Genomic DNA, 24,455 nt, shown 5'->3' with positions numbered 1-24,455 from the left:
AGTCTTTCTGCATGCATTATGCCCGTTGTCTGGAAGGGCCCACCCTATTTCTCCATGTCTAATATCTGTGCATCTTTTAAAATCCAGTTCAGATGTCACTTCCTCTGTTGACACATTCTCAGGTTCTTCCAGGTAGAGTAAACTGATTCTTCCTCAGTTACACAAGTATCTTGCATGAAAATATCTGTTTACATATCCTTTTTTCTTATTAAGCTGTGACCTACTTGATGACCGGATTTCAGCTTATTCACATTTTTTTGTAGAAGCCAGATTAGGTTCTGTGCTGAAAAGGTGTTCAAGAAATGTTTTGAAATAGATGGATGGAAGGAGAGAGGGAGGAAAGAAAGGTGAGGGGACGTCCTTCCAGGAAGGAGGTAATAAACCTTTTCTAGTAATTCTAACATCTTTATATGTGAAGATTTTCCTTGTATTACCAGTTTGTTAGATCTTTAAAACTACTGAATGAATTGAGATGTGGAATCACATTCTTTCTTAGAAATAGACTTGTTACCTGCAGACTGGATTTCCCTTTTGATATTTGAAGAAAATATCTGTATGCATTGATTTTGATGGCAGTCAGTCATAAAGTGTTTTCACTACATCTGGGATAACCTTTCAAATATGTCATTCCTCAGTTTGAATCGAATATATAAATGTTTAGGTTTCTTGGACTAAAAACACATAAAGAATCTTTAAAATCTAGCCAGATGAAATGAGATATAACAGAACCTACTATACCATGAATCACCATTGTGCCACTTTCCTTAACTTATCACAAGATGTTTTGTTTTTTTTTTTTTTTTTTTTTTTTTTTTTTTTGAGTGAGCTGTTTCATACTGCTTGTTGTTACCCTTGTTGATTTTGAGAAATGGCCAACAACGAACCCTAATTTATAAAATTTATTTCTTGCCTTTACCTCTGTAACATGGCTTTCTGAAGTTCACCCCTATTTTCTGTCATCTAAACATGATTTTTAAAACCCTAGCTTGTAATTTTCTGAAAAACAGAGCAAAACATATTCAGTGAATATTTCAAACATCGTGTTCTTTGGACTGTAAGGTGATATCCATGTTTGCTAAGGTTTTAGTTTTTTGAACTCCCTCCATGTTTGTGCTTAGTTAACAAGCACTTTTTTTTTCTTTGCTACTCTTGGAAGACGGTTTCTTCCCGTAAACACATTTACAGTACCTTTTGGCTCATATAGCTTTTAATGAACAAAGAAGTTCACATTCTTTTATGAGAAAGGTAATTTATTTTTTCTTTTATTTTTTGGAAATTTCCTAAATGCTACTCAACTTTAATTGCACTTTCTTCCATACGATACTGTGTGTTGCAAGGACATACTAAAGGAGATTTAATGTGTCATAAAAGTACATTTTTAATTAAAGGGACATTTTCAGGGTTCTCACTGTACATTTCACTACTGCCTAACTTCAAGTCCAAGTAAATGTGTATAGAAAATCATTTAGGGAAAGCTAAATGGCTGTTGAAATTTTTAAGGCATGTTACCCTGTAAATCCAAGCTTCTAAGCTACCATATGTTCTCAGCAAAACCAAATTTAGTGAACTGCTGCTCCTGATCAAGATAGAATAACAGAGACTGCATTTACTCTCTTGCTTTAAACAACCGGAAATGGACAAAATGTCTGAAACAACAGTCTGCAAGACATTGGCTATCAGGCAGTGAATGACAGTGATCCTGAGAGATGAGAAACATATGAGGTGAGCCTCAGGATTGCCGCAGCTTATTGTCTTGAGGGTTTCCAGATGAATCCCAGGGAAGGGGAACCCAGGTGGAGCCTGACAAATTTCCCGAGTTGAGAAGCCAGAGCTGAGAGCCTGTAGGGATGAAGGTGGCCAGAGTTCACAGGACTGAGAATGGGAGAAGAGCCATACAGAGACAACTCTAAAGATCTGCAGAGGTCCCCCTCCCGTATTCAGCTGAGTTCAGATCATCACATATATTTGTGAGGAAACTACACGAAGCTTGAAAAAGAGCCACCTAAGAAAAAATCAGAGGTAACAGTGCCTGGTGCTTATATGGGGCTGGGAATAGTGCGTTTCCACAAACCAGACTGCAGTGTCTCATGATTCACATCACAGTGGAGAGTAGACAGAGGGGTCTGGCCTCAGTGGTAGTCAGTCATTAGCTGTAGATGGGCACTGCTCTGACCCCACCTAATAAATCTTACAGGCAAGACCTGAAAGGAACAAACTTATCAAGTAACTTAACTGCATCCAAGAACAGAGCTCAAGAATATTTATAGGAATACAACTATATCCAGCAGCCAAAAGGGTAAAATTCACAATGTCAGACCTCCCATCTAAACTTACTAACTATGCAGAGAAACAAGAAAATGCAACCAATAGTAATGAGAAAAATAAATCTGTCTAAACCGACACAGAACTGACAAAAAATGTTAGAATTAGCAAACACAAATATTAAAGCAATCATCAAATCTATAGTTTATACATCTTAGAAAACATGGAAGATTCTAAAAATGCCCATTATTTTCCATCCATATGGTCAATACGATTTCAGAGACTACATTATAGGTACACATTTATGTAGTAAAATGTGGTAACAATGTTTCTGTCTTCTGGCATATTTTATTCCTTAGACTAAGAATAATTTTATATTAGCAAATAAGTGTCTTTAGTGGAAATCACTTTAGGAATGGCTCAACAATTTTATTTGAATGCAAAAAAGGTTTGTTATTAAATTTAACTTGAATGATATTATTTGTGGTCTAGGAATTATAGTATTCCATTAATAATATTAGATAGCAAATGTTCTGTCATAGATCTATCTTCAATCTGCAATAATTACTGTGGCTTAAAAACGTTAACTGTGTATGATATAAAAACTGACCAATCCGAATGTGAGTTAAAACTGATCAGTATTATTCAAATAAGCAAAAACACTTTAGATTTTTAAAAATGTAGAATGACTGCTTCTCCAATAATTTGACGTGATAATAACATACATTTTAATTCCATATGTTTGGAACTCTGCTTTAGTAAAATTTTATTGCAAGTAGCATACATATGTTAATAAAATTGTATTGCATCATAACAAAGAGATATGAAGTAAATTTTTAATCAGGATAAAATTCTGATCTGTACTGTGGTTACATAATGCTTAAAAATGTCTAAGTGTTACCTTTTAGACAAGTGAGTTTGTTTATAAAATCTGAAAAAAAAAATAGGTAACATATTATTTTTTTAGAGAAGAGATTTAAGGTGTTCTTGGAAAATTGTATATAATTGCCAATGTCTCCAGACTTTATGGACACTGTGCTCTTTAAGTGGGAGAATGGGAAGATTATCTCTTATTGTGATAAGTTACTAGACTTTTATATTCTTATGAAGTATTTTATATCATAATATAGATTCTTTTAGTGTAGCACTTTTTTCATGTAAAAAAGTTTTAATGATGGTTATATCCTTGATGAAGGATTTAGCATCAAATAAATTATAAGTATGATCATTCATGTATGATCAAAACAGCCAGAGCAATAATAACCATCTTTAATAATTTAGTGAAATTATGGCCTAATTATTAATTATGGAAATTCAGCCAGAAAGAACATGTTAGTGATCAGCTAGCACAGCTTATTTATTTCAGGAAATTGAAGCTCAGATAAGTTTAGCATCTTTCTCAAAATCATCGAGCTGCATCATCGTAGAGCTGGAACTAGAACTCAGTTCGCCTTTTATCATTTTCTGTTCCCTTACTGTGCAATAAATCACCCTTAATTTAGAGCTTAAAACAATGCCTATTTATTAGCTCACAGTTCTATAGGTCAGAAGTCTAAGGTGGCTGGACTGGTTCTATGCTTAACTTATCACAAGGCCAAAATCAAGGTGTGGGCCAGATTGAAGTCCTATCTGAAGGATCTGGGAAATAGTCCATTTCCAGGCTCATTCAGGTTGTTGGCAGAATTCAAGTCCTTGTTTTTGCAAGCTGAGATCCTCATTTCCTTGCTGGCCGTTGGTTGTGGTTCACTGTCAGCAACTAGATACCTCTCTCTTGTCCAGAAACAGAATCCCTCCATCTCCAGAGCCAGCAACGGTTCATCAAATCATCCTCCTGCTTCATTATTTCTGACTTTCCCTTCTGCCACCAGCCAGGGAAATATCTCTGCTTTTAATGTCTCATGAGGTTAGATCAGGCCCACTTGGATATGGTTTCTATCTTATAGTTAATTGTACCATATAACATAACATAATCGTAGGAATGATACCTCATCAAAGGCACAGGTTCTCAGGACTAGGGCAGGGCATCTTAGTGGGGCCATTTTAGAAAGTCAGCTTGCTGCATTCCTGAGCCTATTCTGATTTTCTTTGTATTATATCATACAATCTCTTTATTAAAAATCTGTAACATCAATATGAATATGCTCATAAAACGTTTACATATATCTCAGTCAATTATAACTGATATTTGTGTGGCTTACTCCATCACTTTGCAAGATCTCCGCCCATTTGCTGCCTTCTTTTGAGAACCTTATCTAAAATTTTGCCTCACCTTGTCCCTCTTGCTCCTTTCCTCCTGTTTTAGTCTTCTTACCCTGTTTGATAGTTCTTATCACTGGGATGTAAGTTCTATGAGGATAATCTACATGTTTATCTCGTCCATTGCTGGATTCGCAGTGCTTAGAGCAGTACAACATAAAGTGGCGTCCAGGGCCTTTAAATATTTATCTGACAGAATAAATGGCAATTATTAATAGTTTGGCTATAATGACTTGTTTACATTTTTATTAATCATTCTATATTGGAGTGATATAGAATGCGAATATCGAGTTCCTGGAGAAGTTTGAGGTGAAGAGGTTTTCCATCCTTAATAAAGTTGCATTTAGGTGGCAAGTGATGGAAGTAACATGAGCTTTGAAATTAGCAGCTGTGAAAAGGAATCTCACCTCTCTTCTACGCAGTTGAGCTTATTTAGAAAACCTTAATTTCTAGCAGTCTAAGATTACTAGAATGTAATCTAGTAATTGGGTGTGGTGACCTCTTCCTCTACTCTTCTATCACCTCCTTGATTTAGCAGAGCTGAACTACAAAAGCCATAAATAAGAAAGTATATAATTTAGTCAAGGGGAAGAGAAATGTTAATGAAAATGCTATTAGATGTTTAGAGCAGTAAAATGTGAAAATTAAAAACTGCTGTCTCCCAAAATTAGTTATGATTTAGCTGAATAAGAATAAAAGAAATTAAGAAATCTCTAGTAACAACATTATTCATTTAAAATAGAACTGAGAGAATAAAATAAACAGATTGGGAAATAAAACAGAATATGTAGTCTTTTTCAGAACACTGTGGGACCTAAGAATAGTTGACTACTGAAGAAGAATGAGAAGGAAAATGAGGACTATCAAAGACTGTAGCAGAGAAAGGATATAAATGGGCTTGTTTATCAGGCTGCTCTTAGTTTCACCTGTCAGAAACTTACATCAAACTGTCTTAAGCAAAAGGGAAAAAAAAAAGGAGTAAAATAAGAAAATGAGGTGGTGGTAGTTTATTGGTTTGTGAAACTGAAAAAAACCAAGTTTTCAAAAATTAATGAGTGAATTCCCAGGCTCATACTCATCATTGGAGTACAGTCTATTCACTATTAGTTGTCTCCACTTTCCTCTTCTAGCATTAAACTTAGACCAACAACTATTCTCATGCTAGCCGTAAACACCTACATTGTTATATTCCGCCAGTTTTCAGCTTAGTGATGAGAACTTTTCTTTCCTAGTAGCTCCAAATTAAAAAGTCCTAGTTCACAATTTCATTAGCATAATTTAGGCCATTTGAACATCTTTTAACCAAGTACTGGAGTCAAGGAAATGGCATATGCTACTTGGCCATGCCGGGTGAATGTCCACTGCTAGAGCTGAAGACAGAAGTGTAGAGGAGAAAAGTGAGATGAAGAGGGTATAAGTTCATGTAACTGCATGTACTGCCTGGAGAAAGATAGTTTCCCCACACCTAGAGTTGCTGGATTTAGCAAATAAAACTATAGCATTCTCATTTGAATTTGCATCTCAGTTATAACAATGAGTAGGTTTTTAGTATTAAGTATGTCTTATGCAATATCTGTGAGATACCTATAGTAAAAATACTGTTGTTTATCTTAGATTTTAATTTAACAAAGAATACTGTATTTTATCTGACAACCTTGCCCACACCCAAATGTTTCAGCAATAAACCACTGAAATCAAATTAAATGGTTGCAATGGGACTGAATGAGCGACAATTCTGAGAATCCACTTCTATGGAAATGAAGGACTGTATCTTTCAAAACATATTGAGGCCAAGAGAATGCAGAAGTTATCTCTAGACAAATAAATTATAATAGAAGAAAATAAACATGAAATGCATTAATGAAAACTAAGTGTAAAAGATACCAGTGGAAGACTGTTACTAAGGGATGAGGGAAAAGGAAGATCTGAAAAAGATTTCAGCAAGGTGGGTAACCTGTACAATATTCGTTTCCTTCTCTTTTATTTCAAACCCCTGTGATTCAATTCTCGCCACTGAAACATGGAGTTAAATGTTACCAGAGGGTTTCCAGGAAAGGTTTTTACCTGTTCCTAAGAAAGTAATACAGGAAGACGCAATCTGTTGGACATGACTTTGATGCTAGAATTCGTGTAGCCATTTTTAGGAGCTAATTTGAAGACCAAGTTTGTACACCAAGAATGGCAGGATGTGGAAAGATGAAAAGAACTGAATCCTTGATGACCTATTGATGGATTAACCAGGAATCACCGTACCTCGAACTCTTGTTACGTGAGCCTATTGCTGAAGACACTTTAAGTTTTCTTGATTTGCCGTTAGAAACATTCTAGCTGACATATAAAAGATTTTTATTGCAAATCAGAGTTCATATTTTGGATATTAAAGTGACTTTTAAAATTTCATTTGCTAATAATCACAAACCTAAAGCATTAAAACATTTTTTCCTTAAAAGGTAAGAAGTTTCCCATCTAAAAAATGTCATGTTACTCCATAAAGTAGTCAGTAAAAACAAAAGCAAACACATGTATTTTAGAATTAGAACTTTTTGGGAAAAGAAATAATGGAAACTAACATTCTAATGTCTAAACTAACTAATAACCATTGAGTAATGGTTATGTCTTTAAAAAATAAAAGCAACAGTTACTTAGTGAAACTTTTGAATTGACATCATAAATTGGCCTGAATATAGTTGTTTGAACTGTCATTATGGAATTTCTCAGTTTGTGAAGGATAGAGCTCCGTTTCACTGAAGCATTGAATATCTTGGTGGAACAGTGCCTCCACATATGTAGAGATGCTGTTACTGTATCCTTTTAGGAAGTGATAACTTTAATTTAAATTTTTTTTAAAAAGATGTCAATTAAAAATCACTATTAGATGATACAAACAGGTTAATACAATTATTTAAGTTAACTGCTCGCTGCTTCTGATGTTGACAGATGACATTTGTTGGAATTAACGCTTATTTTTAGCTCTGATGATAGGATCTCCACCTGCTCTTGGAAAATCCAGAATCCAACCTGTAGTATTCCAGTGACTTCATTTCATAACAGTATTCTGTTCACAAAGAATGCAAGATTTTTACACAGAGCCTCATTCTGTATTAATTGTTACTGTAAAACAATATGATGCTTTCTCATTTTCTGAAATGATGCACTACAAAGAATGCTACTATGGTACATTTTGGTAACACGAATCTTATTTTATTCTTCACTTATTCACGTGAAAATTGGCTTGCATTCTCATAGGGAGTAAGAGTACTGGGAGAACCTAGTCAACAAAATTAAAATTTGTTAGTGTCATGTATGTTAGGACTAGATTCAGTGGCATACAAGAGAAAACTCATTAGAAGGGTGACCTAAACATGATGAAAGTGTTACCTCTAGTATGTAATGAAGTTTGTTTTTAGGTAATCTGGGGCTGGTATGGTGAGTCTACAGTCACTAAGGAGTCACACTCCTTTAAAGTGTCAGACCCTCCTCTATTCAGCATGTCCCTTGATCCTAAGATTACCCCATAGAGCTGCAGACATCAAGTCCACATTCTAGGAAGCAGAAGGGAATACTGAGTGATTGAATGGAGGGCCAAAGGAGTGTGCTCCTACTGGAATGAATTGTCTTCGTTTGAGGAGCCATAAGCATCAAGATATAAGCAATACTTCTGCTTAGATCTCATTGGCTTATACTTAGTCACATGTAACCCTTGGTCACAGGGAGATTGGAGTGACTTTTTGCTGGGTTTATTATTATTTCAAATAACATTAACTTTCTGCTCCTTAGGGAAGAAAGAATGAATATTGGGTAGATGGTTTTTATCACAGTATGCTTCTAATTGTGTTCCAACCCTGAATGTATTTGTATTAGACTCAGAACTTATATCTTTCTAATTTTACCTTCATCTCCTGTCCTTTTTCAGACCATAGGAATTTTTTTTTTTCTGGAGTGGGGAGCAATTTCACTAATCCTATACTTTGATTTCCTATAAACATGATTAAGCATATGAACATGTCATTCTCCTAAAAATGTTTCAAGCCTTAGTGTCCATAATCAGCAAAGAAAGTTATATTCTACTTTTTCTGTCTAGTAAGTTCAAAATTCTGATTTAACACTGGTAATCCTATACTTAACACTAAAAATGACAATTTTTATTGTTACTTGATTGAACATCTATATGCCCCTCAAAAATTCATTCTGATGAAATAGGCCTTATAGTAAAATGATCACTTCTGCAAATTCATATACAGCAATTGGGAAACTAGGGGGTGCAGAAAAGGATACAATTAAAATGTTTCCAAAATAGTAATTAATGTACATCAGTAATTCCTAAGGTAAACTTCAGAAACATACTTTTTCCCAAAAAGTTTTAAAAAAGAAAACTTACTCTAAGAACTAAGAGGGGATTGCCTTTGATATTTCTGAGAAGCTTAAAAAGCACTGTGAGCATCATCCTTTTGGAATGAAGCATGAGATTAATAACACTGCTCTGCCTCTTGCAGGGCCTTTTTTTTCCTTTTGAATGCTCAATTGAGAACACACCTGTTAGAAAGTTCTGTGTAACCTGGATTTTCCTTTTTTCTGCTAATTCTGTTGTCACATAAGTCACTCTCTGCTGCCCAACTCAGCTAGCACCATTTAAGCCACATGGCAAGTGGAGTTATTACTCAAATCCTTCTCCCTAAAGGCTCAGCGGTTAGGGTTTTTCAAAGATATTTTGGTAGGCAGGGGACTAAGGAATGGGTGCTGCTGATTGTTTGGAGACACAATCATAGTGATATAGGAGTAAAGAAGAAATTATTTAGGTGGATAGTGAGGGTAGGGAAGTTCTTGGTAACATTTTTCTTTTAATGAAAAGTAGCCCAAAATCATTTTTTTTTTTTCTAACAAAGAGCAGCCTGTAAAATCGAGCTGCAGACATAGAAAGGCAAGCTAGAAACTTGCTAGGTGAACGCTGGCAGTTGTGCCAATATGAAAGGGGGTACCTGGGGGATAGGCATGTCCAACATGGCAGCTCCATCTTCCCTTCTCTTTGCCAGCCACATGTACGGTAAGGAGGAGAGAACATGGCACTGGCCAAGTGGAAAGCCCATTTGAATAATAAGATTAGGATGGGACGGCCAGCTTCCCCGCATGCTATGTAACTGTCACACCTGGTCCACCTAATCTGTGGGCCCTATGTAAATCAGACATTACTACCTCCAGCCTGTCTATAAAATCCAGTGTACTCTGCTGGGGGCTGGAAACCCCATTTGGGTGCTCTTCTCTCTCACAGGAGAGAGAGCTGTTCTCCTTTTTCTTTCTTTTGCCTATTAAATGTTTGTTCCTAAACCCACTTCTTGTGTGTGTCCGCATACTGAATTTCCTTGGTGCAAGATGACAAACCTCGGGTCTTTACACAGACAACAATGCCACTTCAATAGGTTTTGGAAAATGGTCCTCATATGCTGAGTCCACCTCTTGGTGGGGGCCACAGTACCAGCTGAGTCATGAGTCATGCATTTGGGTGGGGTCAGTAGGTTGCCAGAATGCACAGGCTGAAAAATACCTCAAAAGATCAGTCTTAGGTTCCACAATGGTGGTGCTATCTATAGAAGTAATTGGGGCCAGGTGTGGTGGCTTACACCTGTAATCCCAGCAGTTTGGGAGGCTGAGGCAGGCAGATCGCTGATGTCAGGAGTTTGAGACCAGCCTGACCAATGCGTGAAACCCTGTCTCTACTAAAAATACCAAAAAAAAAAAAAAAAAAAAAAAATTAGTTGGGCATGGTGGTGTGTGCCTATAATTCCAGCTACTTGGGAGGTTGAGGCACAAGAATCACTTGAACTGGGGAGACAGAGGTTGCAGTGAGCCGATATCACACCACTGCACTCCAGCCTCGGTGACAGAACGAGACTCTGTCTAAAACAAAACAAAACAAAACAAAGAAGTAATTGGGGAAGTTTCCAATCTTGTGACCTCTGGAACAATAGCAGTTTATCATTTTATTACGCCTGTATCTTAAAAGAATTCATACCTCATTCATAATCCTAACCTAGTGGCCTTTCATTAGTTTTACAAAGGCAGTTTAGTTGTGGGAAGGGCTATGGTCATCCTTGCTTTAAGGTTAAACTACAAACTATATTCCTCTCAGTTAGTTTGACCTATGCCCAGAAATAACCAAGAACAGCTTGGAGGTTAGAAGCAAGATGGAGTCAACTATGTCAGTTGCTATTATTGTCATAGCTTTGCCATAATTTTGCAGTTTTACTAAGACAAATTCATTATGAATGAAGATATTTCACAGCCTCAGAGCTGTCTGTAATTATAATGATGAGTATAAGTAAAAAATGCCAGAAGCTATCCTACTGTCTTTCTTTGAAATATTTGATATTGTGCATTTTAGGAAACATGGAAAGAACACTGCCCAGCATGGGGGAAAGTAGGGACAAATTATTCTTGATTTTCAAAGGCTTCCTTCTTCTTTCCCAGGTTTCTTATGCAATAAAAAGAGAGATTCTGTTTCCTTACCAGAAAACTACCTATTTAAAGAGACTTGCAAAGGCCAAACCAAAGGTGTGTTAAAGCAGAATGAACTGCCTTTCTGAAATAAGTATTCAGCCTACTTCATTCACACATCAGGCTTCATGATATAATAACATTGCTGTTATATTTCCATTGGACGTTTTCTCTGAGCGTTCTGCCAAAAAGAGCCATTTTTAGAATTGAGAGCTCATGTCTGAATTTCCTATATTTGTACACTAGTTATCACAACCTTTCACATTCTCAAGTGTGTGAAAAAGACTTGAGGTTGAATAGTAAAGCTATTTGCAGGTGTAGTCGTCTCTTGACCTCAGTGAGGGTTTGCAGCTCTTGAAAACTTTTGAGGAAAGCTTTCTGTTTGATGTGGATGATGGTGAGAGTTATTTATGTATTGTGGAACCAATGTAATTCCTTGGTGAGGAGAATTTTCCCAGCTAATGAGCTATCAGTTGGGCTTAGGTCAAAGTGAATTAAAGTAGAGCTTTTAAACCTGAGTAGTCACATTCAGAGCATGTCCCCCTACTTGTAAGGGAGGGTGTTGGTGTTTCTGTATATTTTTTAAAGGTAGAAAGAGTGTGAGTAGGATCTGTACTTTCACTACTTCTAATCCTTTGTGGCTAGGGCTTGGTCATCAATCTTCCTGGCCAAGAGACACCTATTTTTCCCCTGTCTTAATTTTATTAAAGCCACAAAGGCGGAGAGGAGAATACCTATTTATTAATGTTAGATGCTGACTCAAATGACTAGCAAGCCCCAGTGCCGCAAGAAATAAACCATCATATAAAGCATGAGTCAGAGCTGGTTCTGTCAAACTTGTTTTTAGATATGTGGTTGTTTTAGACATCAAGGCAGTTTATAAAATAAAATCCTTTCCAAGTTTTATATACTTGAAATGGAGATGAATATACTTTTTGTTTTTATGTGCCAGCAGTTTTGAATAATCTCTAATTTTAATCCAAATGATAGATTTTATTTTTTAATTCACTAAAACTTTTTTCTCAAAAAATACAGTCATCTGAAAACAGATAACTGAGGTCATTAAAACCTGATGATGTCTCTCTCAGTTTTTCTTTCCATGTATATAGGCATGTGTGTATGTATATGTGTGTGCATGTGCGTGCGAAATGTTCATTTGGAAACTAAAAAAATGTAAGTTTCTTGAACTGCATTAAATAAGAAATTATTCTGGCCATCCAAATGATGGCCAGTACAAATGTGGAGCACTAAAGTTTTCCTGTGTATCCCTGCATACACATATAATGTATATTTTATCGGCATATGTATATAATATGTACCCTGTATATTATATACTATCTTATCCACACACACATACACACACACACACACATATGTTTATAGTATGTACCCTGTATATCCACTTCTTCACTAGCAGCATTCACTAGGAAACCATACTCAGAAGAAATAAAGCATTACGTAGTGACTGATAATCATATTACTAGATGCTGCTGTGTTGCCACGCTATAATTTGATTTTTAAATTAAGGTTACTGGAAAGAGGAGCAATTTAAATTTATGTGACACAAATTCTATACTCCATGGTTATAGTAACTTAATCATTGTAAACATACTGGAGTTATTTTTATTTGTAATGTCAATTTATTTAATAACTACATAGCCAGCCTGTATTCTACACCCCCACTGCCTTGGCTCTTTGCTGGGAGAAAAACTGAACCACTTCTATCCCTACAGAATAGTCAGTCTGCCATAATGGCACCGCTCCCTGTATAATAATATGATTTTACCCTCAGTGTTGCTGTTCTATGTTGAATTTGTAGCAGGTCTGTCTGGTCATATGCATATGCATATTATTTAAGGAATAAACTGAAAAGTAGCATCTCAGTGATTATGAATGATACTGATAGGCCCCTGAGAAAATTCTTTTCTTCTAAGAAGTTATTGGAAGGCCAATTGGGGAAACTGAAATTCCTGATTCCTTTTGTTTCTTAATAGAGTCAGACCTGGAAGGCCTTGATGATCTAGGTACTGTTTATGGCAACATCCACCAGCAACTGAATGAAACAATGAGACGCCGTAGACACGCGGGAGAAAATGATTACAACATCGAGGTACTGCTGGGAGTGGATGACTCTGTGGTCCGTTTCCATGGCAAAGAGCACGTCCAAAACTACCTCCTGACCCTGATGAACATTGTGAGTAGTGACTCCTTTTTAAAGCTTTTTGATCTTTTAATTCACTTCTCTTATTTGTTGGTACCATTTGGCAATCTGTGTGAGAACTTCCATGACTGTGCCCTGCATCCAAAATATGTACATGATGGCATTAAATTTAAATTATTGATCTACATATTTAAAATACAAGAACGTTAAAATAAAGGAAGCATGAAGCAAAAGTTTCTTTTGGTTGATCAAGTAGTTTTCCATTGTTGTCAAGGGGGAATAATAAATTTAAAAAGCCATAATGAGATGGAATTAAACCATGAATTGTAATTTTTATTTTGTTCTGGGGATAATCAAAACTCACAGGACTTTGTCCATCTGCTTTGATGTGGCCCATGAAGGATGAAATAGTTCTTTCTAGAATCACTCTGCTTCACAGGATGATGTAGAATGATTTATGCCTGGTAACTCTGTGGATTCTTGTTGTTACAGCTTTTGAACAAATGTGATTTTTTTCAACATTATAAGACCGAAGGTAATGTATTTATTAATACAAAGCATACAACTATTGGCACAGTGCTGCACAGCAACCACTAATGGTCTCTTTAAATTTATCTTTATTTCTCCTTTATGAACCTTAATCAGATTCAGAAGAAATTTTGTCAATATCCTGAAACCTGTGTTCTTTCTTTTTAAATTGGCAGAGAACAATTGAGGAGAAATAATAACATGTAAACCACCTACTTGTAAAAGATAATTGAGATGTTGATGTACTCTGTATATTTTACCTCATGCCAATAATACATATTATATCGATCTTGCAAATTTATTACCTAAGCCTATGCTCTGTTTTCTTTCCCTATCTCTCAATACACCCTCCCCCTCGCACAACTTTTGATATTTAATATAATTTCTTGGATATCTATAGTTTACCTCTTTCCCCCATGCTTAAGATTAGATTTCAAGCAACTGTAGTGAAGGAGAAAAATTATTAATTTCATGAAACATGATTTTATTTATGCTAATATCTGTTAATAATATTTTGGTCTATTGAGATAGCAATTTATAAAATTACACTTATACCATGTCTCTGTGAAAAAGAAAATGAGTACAGAAATTCAAACACATGTTTATTTGTTCTTGGCACTAATTTCTGTTATGAAGACCAAACAACACACAGAAAACAAATTACTAGCCTTGGCAATAGATGTGTATAGACGATCATCATTTGTGAATCACATGAATGTTTTCAACTCTTGACAATGAACTTTTCATATTAACCTTTTGACTATTAACTTTTTGCTAGTTGTGTAACTTTGGCATGCTTCTTGGACTCTCTGTCCTGCTTCTGTCTCTTTATCGGCATATTGAGAAAAATAATAGGGATGTTGAGAGGATGAAGTGAGTAAATACAAGTCATCCTTTATTTACAGTGCCATGTACAGATGCACAAATAGAAAATCATATTTTAGTTCTCTATACCAAATTTTACTTTGTAAGTGATCTAAAATTTCAAAATTCCTATGGAGATGTTATTCTTATGTCATTCATTATGTCCCTGGGCTACTTTTTTCTAGTATCTGGAAGACAATCAGTACAGACTTATTTGGCCCGCAAATGTGCCTAATAAGAAGGCTTTTGGAGTAATGCAACAGAAATTTTGATATGTTTCTTGTCCTCATAGAACTTATAACTATTAGAGGAGAAAAAATAAATACATGGGAAAATTAGAAGGAAAAAGAACCTAAACAATAAAAGTTATGCTATTATTAAGTCATATTATAGGCAGTATATCATAAATGCTGTAACACTTTAGAAAATGGAGATGTGACCATAGTTATCCAATCATTAAATGATAAAATTATTGAATTGGAATTTAGGAGGGTAAGGCTTTAGTTTTAGTCATACTACTAGTTGGCTTTGTGACCTTAGACAAATCATGTCTCTTTCTGGGACTTAGTTTTCATCATTATATAAACTTGAAAGATTCAACAAGTTTATTAGTTATGTAATTCATCAAGAAGTTAGGAGTTAAACTGCTTTTAGAGATTTCTTTTCCTATTTTTGTTGTTTTTTGTTCGCCTTGTGTTTTTTGAAGGACATGTGAAAATGTGAAGGGTTTCTATGTAGGAATGGCTACAGTATATTCACCAGACAGTAAGTAGTAAGTATGATTTTGAGAGTGTCAAAGAAATAACAAAGTGATGCATTTTATGTTTTAAAAACAGTCAAGAAGACTTTTGTTCTTAAATCTATTAAAAAAATGGATAATAGGCTAAGATTCTGTCTCAAATACAAATTATTCTAAAATAAATAGAGTATCAGAGAATGGAGCTATGTGAGAGAAAATAATTTTTTTAAACTTAATATATTAATTGCATTTTAAGTAATTAGTATTGGTAAGAGATTTGGAGAGGTGAGAATAACACTTGTCCCCTTCCCTCTCCAACTTCATGACCAACTGAAAGACATGGAAATCACACAGATGAAGAATGAAATAGTTTTATTAATAATGAGAACTGAATTGCACATACAGTTGCATATACTTAAGTATATAGTCACAAGGTTTTCATTATTCTAAATCAGGTTCTCAACTGAAGATACATTTGTGTCCATGTCAGTTCCCAGGGACATTTGGCCATGTCTGTAGACTTTTTTTTTTATTGTTATCACTGGTGGTTGGGGCGGGGGTGGAGGAGAATGCTACTGCTAATAGTGAGAGAGGCCTCGGATGCTGCTCAGCATCCTACAGCGCAACAGACAGCCCTACACAGTGTAGAATTTTTAATTATCTGGCCCAAAATGTCAACAGTGCTGAGATTTAGAAACCTTGTTCTAAATTAGTCTTATTCCCAACTCCCATCACTCTCCAACTGGATAATTTCAGGTTTTCCCTCTGGTGTCAGGTGGACAACTTTAGCCAAGACAGACAGAAGACTGAAGTCTTCCCTCTCCTCCATACTCACTGCCTTGTTGTAGCCTGTCAGACCCAAAATACTGACCTGAGCGGGCTCTTTCCTTTTCCTGTAATTCATCATCAAATGAGAATGAGAAGCAGAAAGAGAAACCGACAATGATACCCTAATGAAGCTAACTCATGGAAATTCAAGACCAGGAACATTCAGTTTTTTTCTAACAATGTTCAAATAACTATCTCCTGTGCTGGCCATGCTTTATGATTTCTCATGGTCATTTAAAATTATGACTCACCAGGCTTGAGGCCTACATAGACATAGAGACTTAGATGAAATATCAGATAGGGTCCTGGAGAGAAACTGTAGAAGAAAGCTAACAGCAAAAACAGTTCTATCTTTCTGCATTGATTAGGATGAAAGGTATCCCTATGGTAGAGAAAAGATCTTGCTGTCCTTTAAAATTGTTTGTCAACTTTGCCTTGGTTGACTACTCAGCAGATGTGCTCTTCCCTTTACCTGGTTGTCAATTTCATTTCCATATCAGAACCCAGATGGTAGTTCCTGAATTAAGGGAATACTTTTAGGTCCAAGTAATTTGCTTCAGAGTTATCACCTTAATTTAAACGGGACTCCCTTTTAAAGAGAATGTTATATTTATTGTGTCATGCTTTTATTGAAAAGAGCTCGTGTATTAAGTGTTAAATGTATATTTAATGAAAGAAGAACAAATGTATATAAATAATGTAGAGGTAGATCAGGAACAGTCTTGGGAGGGAGTCAGAAATTTTGGACTCAAAACAAGAGGAAATAGATGGCAAATGCAACGATATAATGGGAGCAGTGTTTAAGAAATAAATTATCAATTATTGTGTATCATATATTCTTTCCCACTATATTGCAAGATGGAAATTATTACAATTTTTCAGAGGAAATGGAGACTTTTAAAATGTTAATAAAATTTAGCTAAATTTTAAAAAATTATTTACAGTTCATAAAACAGTCTCAAGTAATGATAAGGTTGTAAAGCTAATCATTAAAAAAAGACAGTGTTACTGGGAAGAGAAACTGGCCTAGAATGTTTAAGTTATTTTTAATTTTAACTCAATCATAATTTAAGCATAATGAGAACACTTAAAACACATTATTTACTATTATATGTCAGCAGTAATGTTAAATTTCTTTGGTTTATCTGCTGTTTTAAATTAGCCATGCAAGTTGTTCACCTTTTGGATACAAATATATTTAATCTATTTCAGGGCCGTATTTCCTAATGACAGTGATGACTGTGCGTGTGAATGAGGTAAAATTCTGTAGCTGTTGCCATGCAAATATTTGGATACAGGAAAGGTAGCTCACTATGTTAACACTTTTCTCTGGAGGCTTGAGGGTCAAGTGAACAAGTTTGAGCAGGCCCTAGATGATTTCAATATAACTTCCCAAGAAAGGAAGGAGACCCTCTAACTCATCCCCACACCTTTATGAAGCCGTGGAGAGAATAATCAGATGTCTTCCATCTGCTTTTGTTTAACCTCTTTCTATTTTGTAGATCTTGACATTTCACCAAGCTTCCTATATGAAGAAGAAACACATGGATATGAACATATCCAATGTTTTAATGTTTCAAATAAGAGATTTGTCATATATGTTAAGCCTTTCTTAGGATTCCATATCATATCTTGTTATATTAAGAAATGTTTATAGTTTTGCTATCTTGTAACATGGTTGATTTGCTGGGAAAGTGGTTCTCAGCTCTGGGGCATGTTTCATGCTATAAATATTGACGCATCGTCTGCCATGTGCAAGGCCTATTTTAGGTATTGGGAATATTCCAATAAGCATGATAAAAAATTGTTGACCCCCTTGGAGCTTGCCTGAATCCTTCACCAAGCTTCAAGAGAGTAGAGTTTTTAAAGTTTTAATTTCCTGACATGGTCCATAATTATCAACCCAAACCTCAACAGGAGCAGTTCTCTAATAGGTTGATTGTTCCTTGAGTACAGTTACTGTATATTATTAAGCCTCATAATTATATCAAAAAGTGTCTGCCGTGTGGTAGACATGCAATAAAATTTTGATTGATTCAGCCTTTTAATAAATATTTTAATGCTATATACCAGGTATATGGTGGTTAACACAAAATAAGCTTATTTCTTGATCTCAGCGAGATTATAGACTGGTGGAGAAATCAAATAATTACATCATAGATTACATAAAAACTATGCAAGGAACTGACAGTTTGCTGGGAAAGAGAATAACAGAGCAGCAAATGGGTGATAGAGGTTATACATAGACATTTTGATTAAGAAAACCTTCTTTCAGGAACTGATTATTAAATTGAGACTTAATGTAAAAGATCCAGCCATTTAATAAGGGCATGTGTTTTAGTAACTAAAAGAAGGTCATCGTGGCTCAAGTTTAGTGTGTAGGAGTCAGGCAGAGCTAGGAGAAGAAGGCAAGCATCTTTCAGGTCATGGGAGGAGCTTGAATGCAGTATTAAGTACAAAATAAAAGCCTTTGAGGGTCGGTTCCTGCTTCTCTCGGTCTTGTAAAGAAAAATTGGAGAGGCCTACGGACAGTGAAGACAGACCTAACTGGAAAGTGAGTATAAATGTCTAGACAAGAGAAGATGGTTTATTAGACAATGAGGACTGCAGTAATAATAGGTGGTTTATGGTAAAATCAGTAGGATTTGTTATTGAATCCATGGGCTGAGGGAAAGAGATGAATCTACCATAATTTATACTTTTTTTGGCTTGAACATTCTGTTTGTTAATGGTTCCGTTTATGTGGATGAGTTGGTCAATGAAGAAAATAGATTGTGGAGAATTAAGGTTAGTGATGAAATCTTTGAAGGTACTTGAAATCATCTAGTTTTGCATCTAGATTCAAAATAAAGATTTAATGTTAACAGTGAAGGATACTACTACTAACATTTTAGTTCTTTGTGCCTGAAACTCAGATAAATACTTTACATAAATTATTTAATACTTTCCAACTCTAGGATGCGTTCGGCCTTAGTCCCAGTTTACAAATAAAGAGATTGAAGCTGAAAGAAGTTAGGTGATGTTCCCAGGGTCAGACAGCTAATATGGCAGAGTCAGGACCTGAGCCCAGATCTATATCTGCCTTCTGAGCCTGAAGCTCTTCCTCCCCAAACTTCACTGCCTCTCATTACAAAGTTGAGTCATTTTATGTATCTCTTGCTAGATAAAACTCTGATTCCTTTATCTGTTTCTGTGTCTTGTCATACAACTCAAGTCTTTGAAATGAGAATTCAGTTAGTTACCTGATTGAATCAAACCAGCTAGCAATCTTGTGTAAGATTCTAACAGGATGATGAGGCAGATTTTTATGGTTAAGAGGGTAGGTTGTTTTCTTTCAATGTGCCAGATATTTTCCATCAGCAACACTCTGCTGTCTGTGACAGGTTAAAGGTATCTTTTTTTATTTGCTAAGATCTATGAAATGGTCTCCTGGGTCTAATGTACCTATTAACATTTTTAGAGTCCTGTAAATAATAGAATTTATGCCTTAATCTCAGGATTTATTAAATGATAAGAAAGCAGTTCATTTAAAAGAGTGCCTCCCAGTACAAAGAAACAGTCTTGGACTTCTAAGAAATTATAAATTATTGAGTGAATTCATCAATTTCTTTGTATATTGAAATTAGCTATTTACGATGGACAGTGAACCAGCATAAATGTGTTATCTGAACAGGGCAAGCTTCCCTAACCAATATTTGTAAAGAAAATATAAACTCCACAGAAGTACCCTGGCCCTTAAAAAGTATTAATGGACTTATTCAAGAGTTAGCAGCAAATATATGTGGTTACTGGTTACTTAACTATGGTTATATAAATACACTACTTTTGATTTTTTAACTTTTTCTGAAAACATTGAATGTGAGTGCAATGCAGATTTACCTGGAAAGTATACATATTCATGCAACCTTAGCATATCATGTAGCAGTTTTCTGTTCTGAGTCATTATCAATAATCCATTTCTTACATTTGAATTCAAATCAGTCCTCTAGGCATTTATTCACCTAGCACATATAACCTACCATAGGCAAGGTCCTACTAAATTATTAGGAGACAAAAATTAATAAAACATAGCTCCTTTCTACAAGGAGCTAATTGTAGCAGGTAAAATTAACCAATCAACAAATGATAATACAATGTGATAGAGATCTATAAAATATATTAATCTTCAAGAGATTCATTTGCAAAGTACTATGTAAACATGAATTGAAAAAGAGACGATATGGTTTGGCAAATAATGCCAGTGGCCATTGAAATCTTCATGAGAGGACATGTCATTTGAGTTGGACTTTTCCAACTCAATTGGCATTTTCCTGCTAGAAAAAGGGGAGAGAGGTTCTTGGAAGATGGGGAACAGCTTGTAACAAGATACTAAAAGTATTAGTTCATGGAGTCTTTGGAGCCACTCTAGATTGGCTGCATGGTAAAATTAAAACCTATTTAGGGGAGATGGCAGATGAGGAGACTGGAAAGAGAAGCTGGGGCTAACTTTAGAAAATAATAAGTGCCATACTAAGTAGTTTGAATTTCATCTTGTCAAAGAAGAGTCATAAAGGGTTTTTAAGAAGATTAGTGACTTGATCAGTCCGTGTTTTAGAAAGAGATGCATTATTAGAATTATTTGGAGGAGAGAGACTCTGTTAGACACTATGCTGTGAACACAGACATATAGTTTCTAAGTTCATAATGTCTATCTAGGTCCATACTCCTTGTTATGTACACTATACTTCCCTCCCTCAACAAACTGTCTTAATTTCCCCGATGTGGACTGAACATACCAGATCACAGAGACAGATTGCAGCAAGCACAAGTCGCTTCAGCTGCCTTTTATAAAAACATACTCACCTTCCCAGGAATATCCTGAATCTATCACTCTAGAAGTAAGTCCCCACATCACATGCTACCTTAACATAACACAACATCCGCACAGTATTGCCGATTAAGAGGTCCCTTAGATTTTTACTGAAACATCTCAGTTTCTTCTTCCTTTCCCCCATTTGCTTTTGCAGCCTCAAATTCCCTTCCTGAAATTCACACATCCTTGTTTCTTAGGTTACAGATATCAGACTGACCTTATCCTTCCTTACTTTGTTCCAGCCTTTATATTTTCCCAGGTTGTAAAACACAGAAAAAGTTTATAGCGTCCTGTGCTAACCCATCTTTCTCAATCTTGAGGAAAGGTAAACAATTCTACCTGGGCTTTTGGTATGTGTCCACTGTTACAAAGGACACAAGAGTCTGTAGGGCCTCACAGCTGACTACCTATTCTTGGGCTTTCCAAAGCTCCTTTGATACTTAAATGAAGTAAAACATAATTCACATAAAAGGAAAGACTCATGTTTATTGAAAACAACCATCGACCCTTACAATCTTCCTTTCTGGAGAGCTACTAAAATGTTCCCAAATCACCTACATACAAAATATTTACAAAAGTTTTAACCAGTTATTGCAACAGTCTGCATGAGCTGGATGGTTACTAAGCTGCTGGGTGTGGAGTTGGACAGGTTTAAGAGATGTCTGTCTGCAGTACTTGGTAGTAGAATGACTCTAATACTTGAAGAAGAAGAAGGAACCAAGGATGATTTAGTCTGTAATTGGGATAAAATTTTTAGAAGAGAAGAACAGGTTTTAGAGACAAGATGGGTGTGCTATCAGGTATCCAGGTATACTTCTAAATAGATAGTCCTGTTACTAGAGTTGACCCGATGGCCCTCACGCATGAGAGAGATGAATCACTGTTAGATATATAAAAGTTTGGGGCCAGGCATGGTGGCTCATGCCTGCAATCCCAGCACTTTGGGAGGCCAAGGTGGGCGGATTACCTGAGGTCAGGAGTTCGAGACCAACCTGGCCAACATGGTGAAACCCCATCGCTACCAAAAATACAAAAATTAGCCAGGTGTGGTGATGTGCACCTGTAATCCTAGCTACTCAGGAGGCTGGGGCAGGAGAATTGCTTGAACCCAGGAGGCAGAGGTTGCAGTGAGCCGAGATGACGCCATTGTACTCCAACCTGGGCAAAAAGAGTGAAATTCCATCTCAAAAGAAACAAACAAACAAAGCAAAACAAAACAAAAAAGCAAAGTTTTGAATTTATCAGCCTATAGGTATTGGTTGAAGAAAGAGCAATGAAGAGAATATTGCAGGGGAAACAGGTATCAAGAGAACAGTCAAAAAACAAACAAACAAACCTTGAGCAACACTGACATGTAAAGGTTAGGCAAAGAAAGTAGAGCTAATCATGCTAAAGAAACAGAATAGTGTCATCGAAGAATATCATGGTAAACAGTACCACATCCCACAGAACATTATAGATAGGTTTTTTTTTCTTTTTTTTTTTTTTTTCATGAAAGAAAGTTGAGAATATTACTATCCCTAGGGAGGAAGCAATTAAACAAGGGGCATGGAGGGGATTTTTGGAGTGACTGTCTAGAGACTCAGTGCTTCCACCATGACAAAACAGCAACAACAACAACAAAACACAGCATAGAGCAAGGTATTTGCGAAAAGAGAACAGGCACTGATATCATATAGACTTGAGAGCTTTGCTAATCATTTGAGGAAAACACTGCGTGTCCTCTCTGGGTCTCAGTCTCTTTATAAAGTAGCAATGAGAATGTCTGTCCTCTATAGGATTCTGAGCTCTCTAATATATGTTGAGCTTTTGCACTTGCTCTTCCCTTTGCCTAGATTGTTTTTTCCCTAAAAAGTCACACAATTATTCCTTCCTGTCCATGGTTCTCCCTTTCCTGACTACCCAATCCCAAATAGTAACCAATCTTCACCTCCTCTTGTCCTCCTCTATCTTGTCACTCATATATTTGTTTTCTTCATTACACCTATTCCCATTTCAAATGACATTGCCTGCATGTCTTTTTGCATTCATTTTTTTCATGCCTATAGGCTGTTTTACCCAATAGAATATATGCTTCATAAGAGCAGAGAGTCAAAGATATTGACTATTCCATTCTCCACCCCTAGAACATTTGGGCACATAGCAACTGTTCAATAAATATTTGATAAGAGTATCAATAAACAGTAGTTATTATTAATATGAGATTGGAGATGAGGGAAGAGTTGGCAGATTGGAAGACACCTCTGTATTCTGAGGAAAAGGAGTATTGAGTATGGGGCTGAGAATCCAACCCGGTATGAATTTGGAACGTTTACCTACGTAAGAGATAGTTGTGGACAGAGTAGTATTTTTCTCAGTCCATTTCAGAATTCTTTTATATCTAGCCAGAATCATTTAGGCTATCTTGTCAGTACTTGTTTACTTTCAGTTAACCAAAAGTCTCTTTTTAAAAAAATTTTGTATATATGTGGTGTTTATTTGCTTCTATATGAATAATAGCAATAATTATAGCTATTTTTTTGTACTTGCAAGGGCCAAGCATCAAGTACTGAACATATATGAACTCATTTATTCCTTTCAACAATCCTATGAGGATAATACTGTAATTATCCCAGTTTACAGGGGAGGAAACTGAGGCACAGAGACAAATAACATGCCCAGCATCACACAACTAAGATTGAATCCAGGCAGTCTAACGCAGAGCTCATGCTCTCCACTGCTAAGCTATCCAGCCTTTCAAGACCTAATCCACCCATCTGAACAAAAAATGAGTATTGCTTTGTTGAAGCCAGACAGACAAAGCTGTTCATCAGCTAGTCAGACAAAGCAGGTCAGATTGTCCTGCCAGCGAAATGTCCTGGGAGAATTTGTCCTGTCCGGGAACAAACCTGGAAGGAATTTTCATTTCAAGGAAAGGAATACTTGATTTGATTTTACCTTTTCCTCCCTCACATCATTGACAAACTCTTCCAACATCAGGTCATCTGAAAATTGAATTAATGTTCTGTTCACCCCTTCTTTCAGGTAATTTAATAAAGACTCTAGGCTCAACCCTGAACACCTCACAGAAAATCTACCCATGGTCCAATAGGTTGGCTCACATGATGAAAAGATACTCAGTTTTTTTTTGTAGATGTACTTTGGTTTGCATTATGCAGTGTCAAATACATCATTTAGAATGTTTATGCTTACTGCTTTTCTTGCAATCCAAAACACTGGTTGTACATTTCACCTTTGATTTCTTTTCTTGTTTCATTTTTCTTCTCTAGCTCCTCTTTATTTCTTCTCAATATTTTGTGGAATATTCTCATACTGTTCATCAATAAATCCTATTTATATTAAATTTAAACTCTGACTCCTCATTTGCTTAAAATTTACATAAGGAAGATTATGAAAAGAAGCTGCAAATTTTACATTCTCTTTCTCAATATGTTTCCACACTATATTGTTAAACTCAAAGGTTGAGAATTACTATT

General features: G+C 35.8%; 1 protein-coding gene across 3 annotated transcripts in view; it reads left to right on the top strand.

Annotated features, from left to right (window-relative positions):
* Nucleotides 1-24,455, top strand: part of LOC105477317 (ADAM metallopeptidase with thrombospondin type 1 motif 3) — a 281,319-nt gene that overhangs the window by 210,426 nt on the left and 46,438 nt on the right. For 2 of the 3 annotated variants that reach the window (XM_011733777.2, XM_071093494.1), the window contains exons 5-6: nt 10,981-11,064; nt 13,002-13,201. In XM_011733777.2, the coding sequence (XP_011732079.1) occupies nt 10,981-11,064; nt 13,002-13,201 (284 nt within the window). The remainder of the gene's footprint in view (nt 1-10,980; nt 11,065-13,001; nt 13,202-24,455) is intronic. The other variant, XM_011733778.2, reaches the window with a different exon arrangement.

This window comes from Macaca nemestrina, chromosome 3 (assembly GCF_043159975.1).
Source record: "Macaca nemestrina isolate mMacNem1 chromosome 3, mMacNem.hap1, whole genome shotgun sequence".
In the NCBI taxonomy this organism is placed as follows: Eukaryota; Metazoa; Chordata; class Mammalia; order Primates; family Cercopithecidae; genus Macaca; species Macaca nemestrina.
Note: the sequence above shows the minus strand (reverse complement) of the source record. Positions and strands in the feature narration are given on the sequence as shown.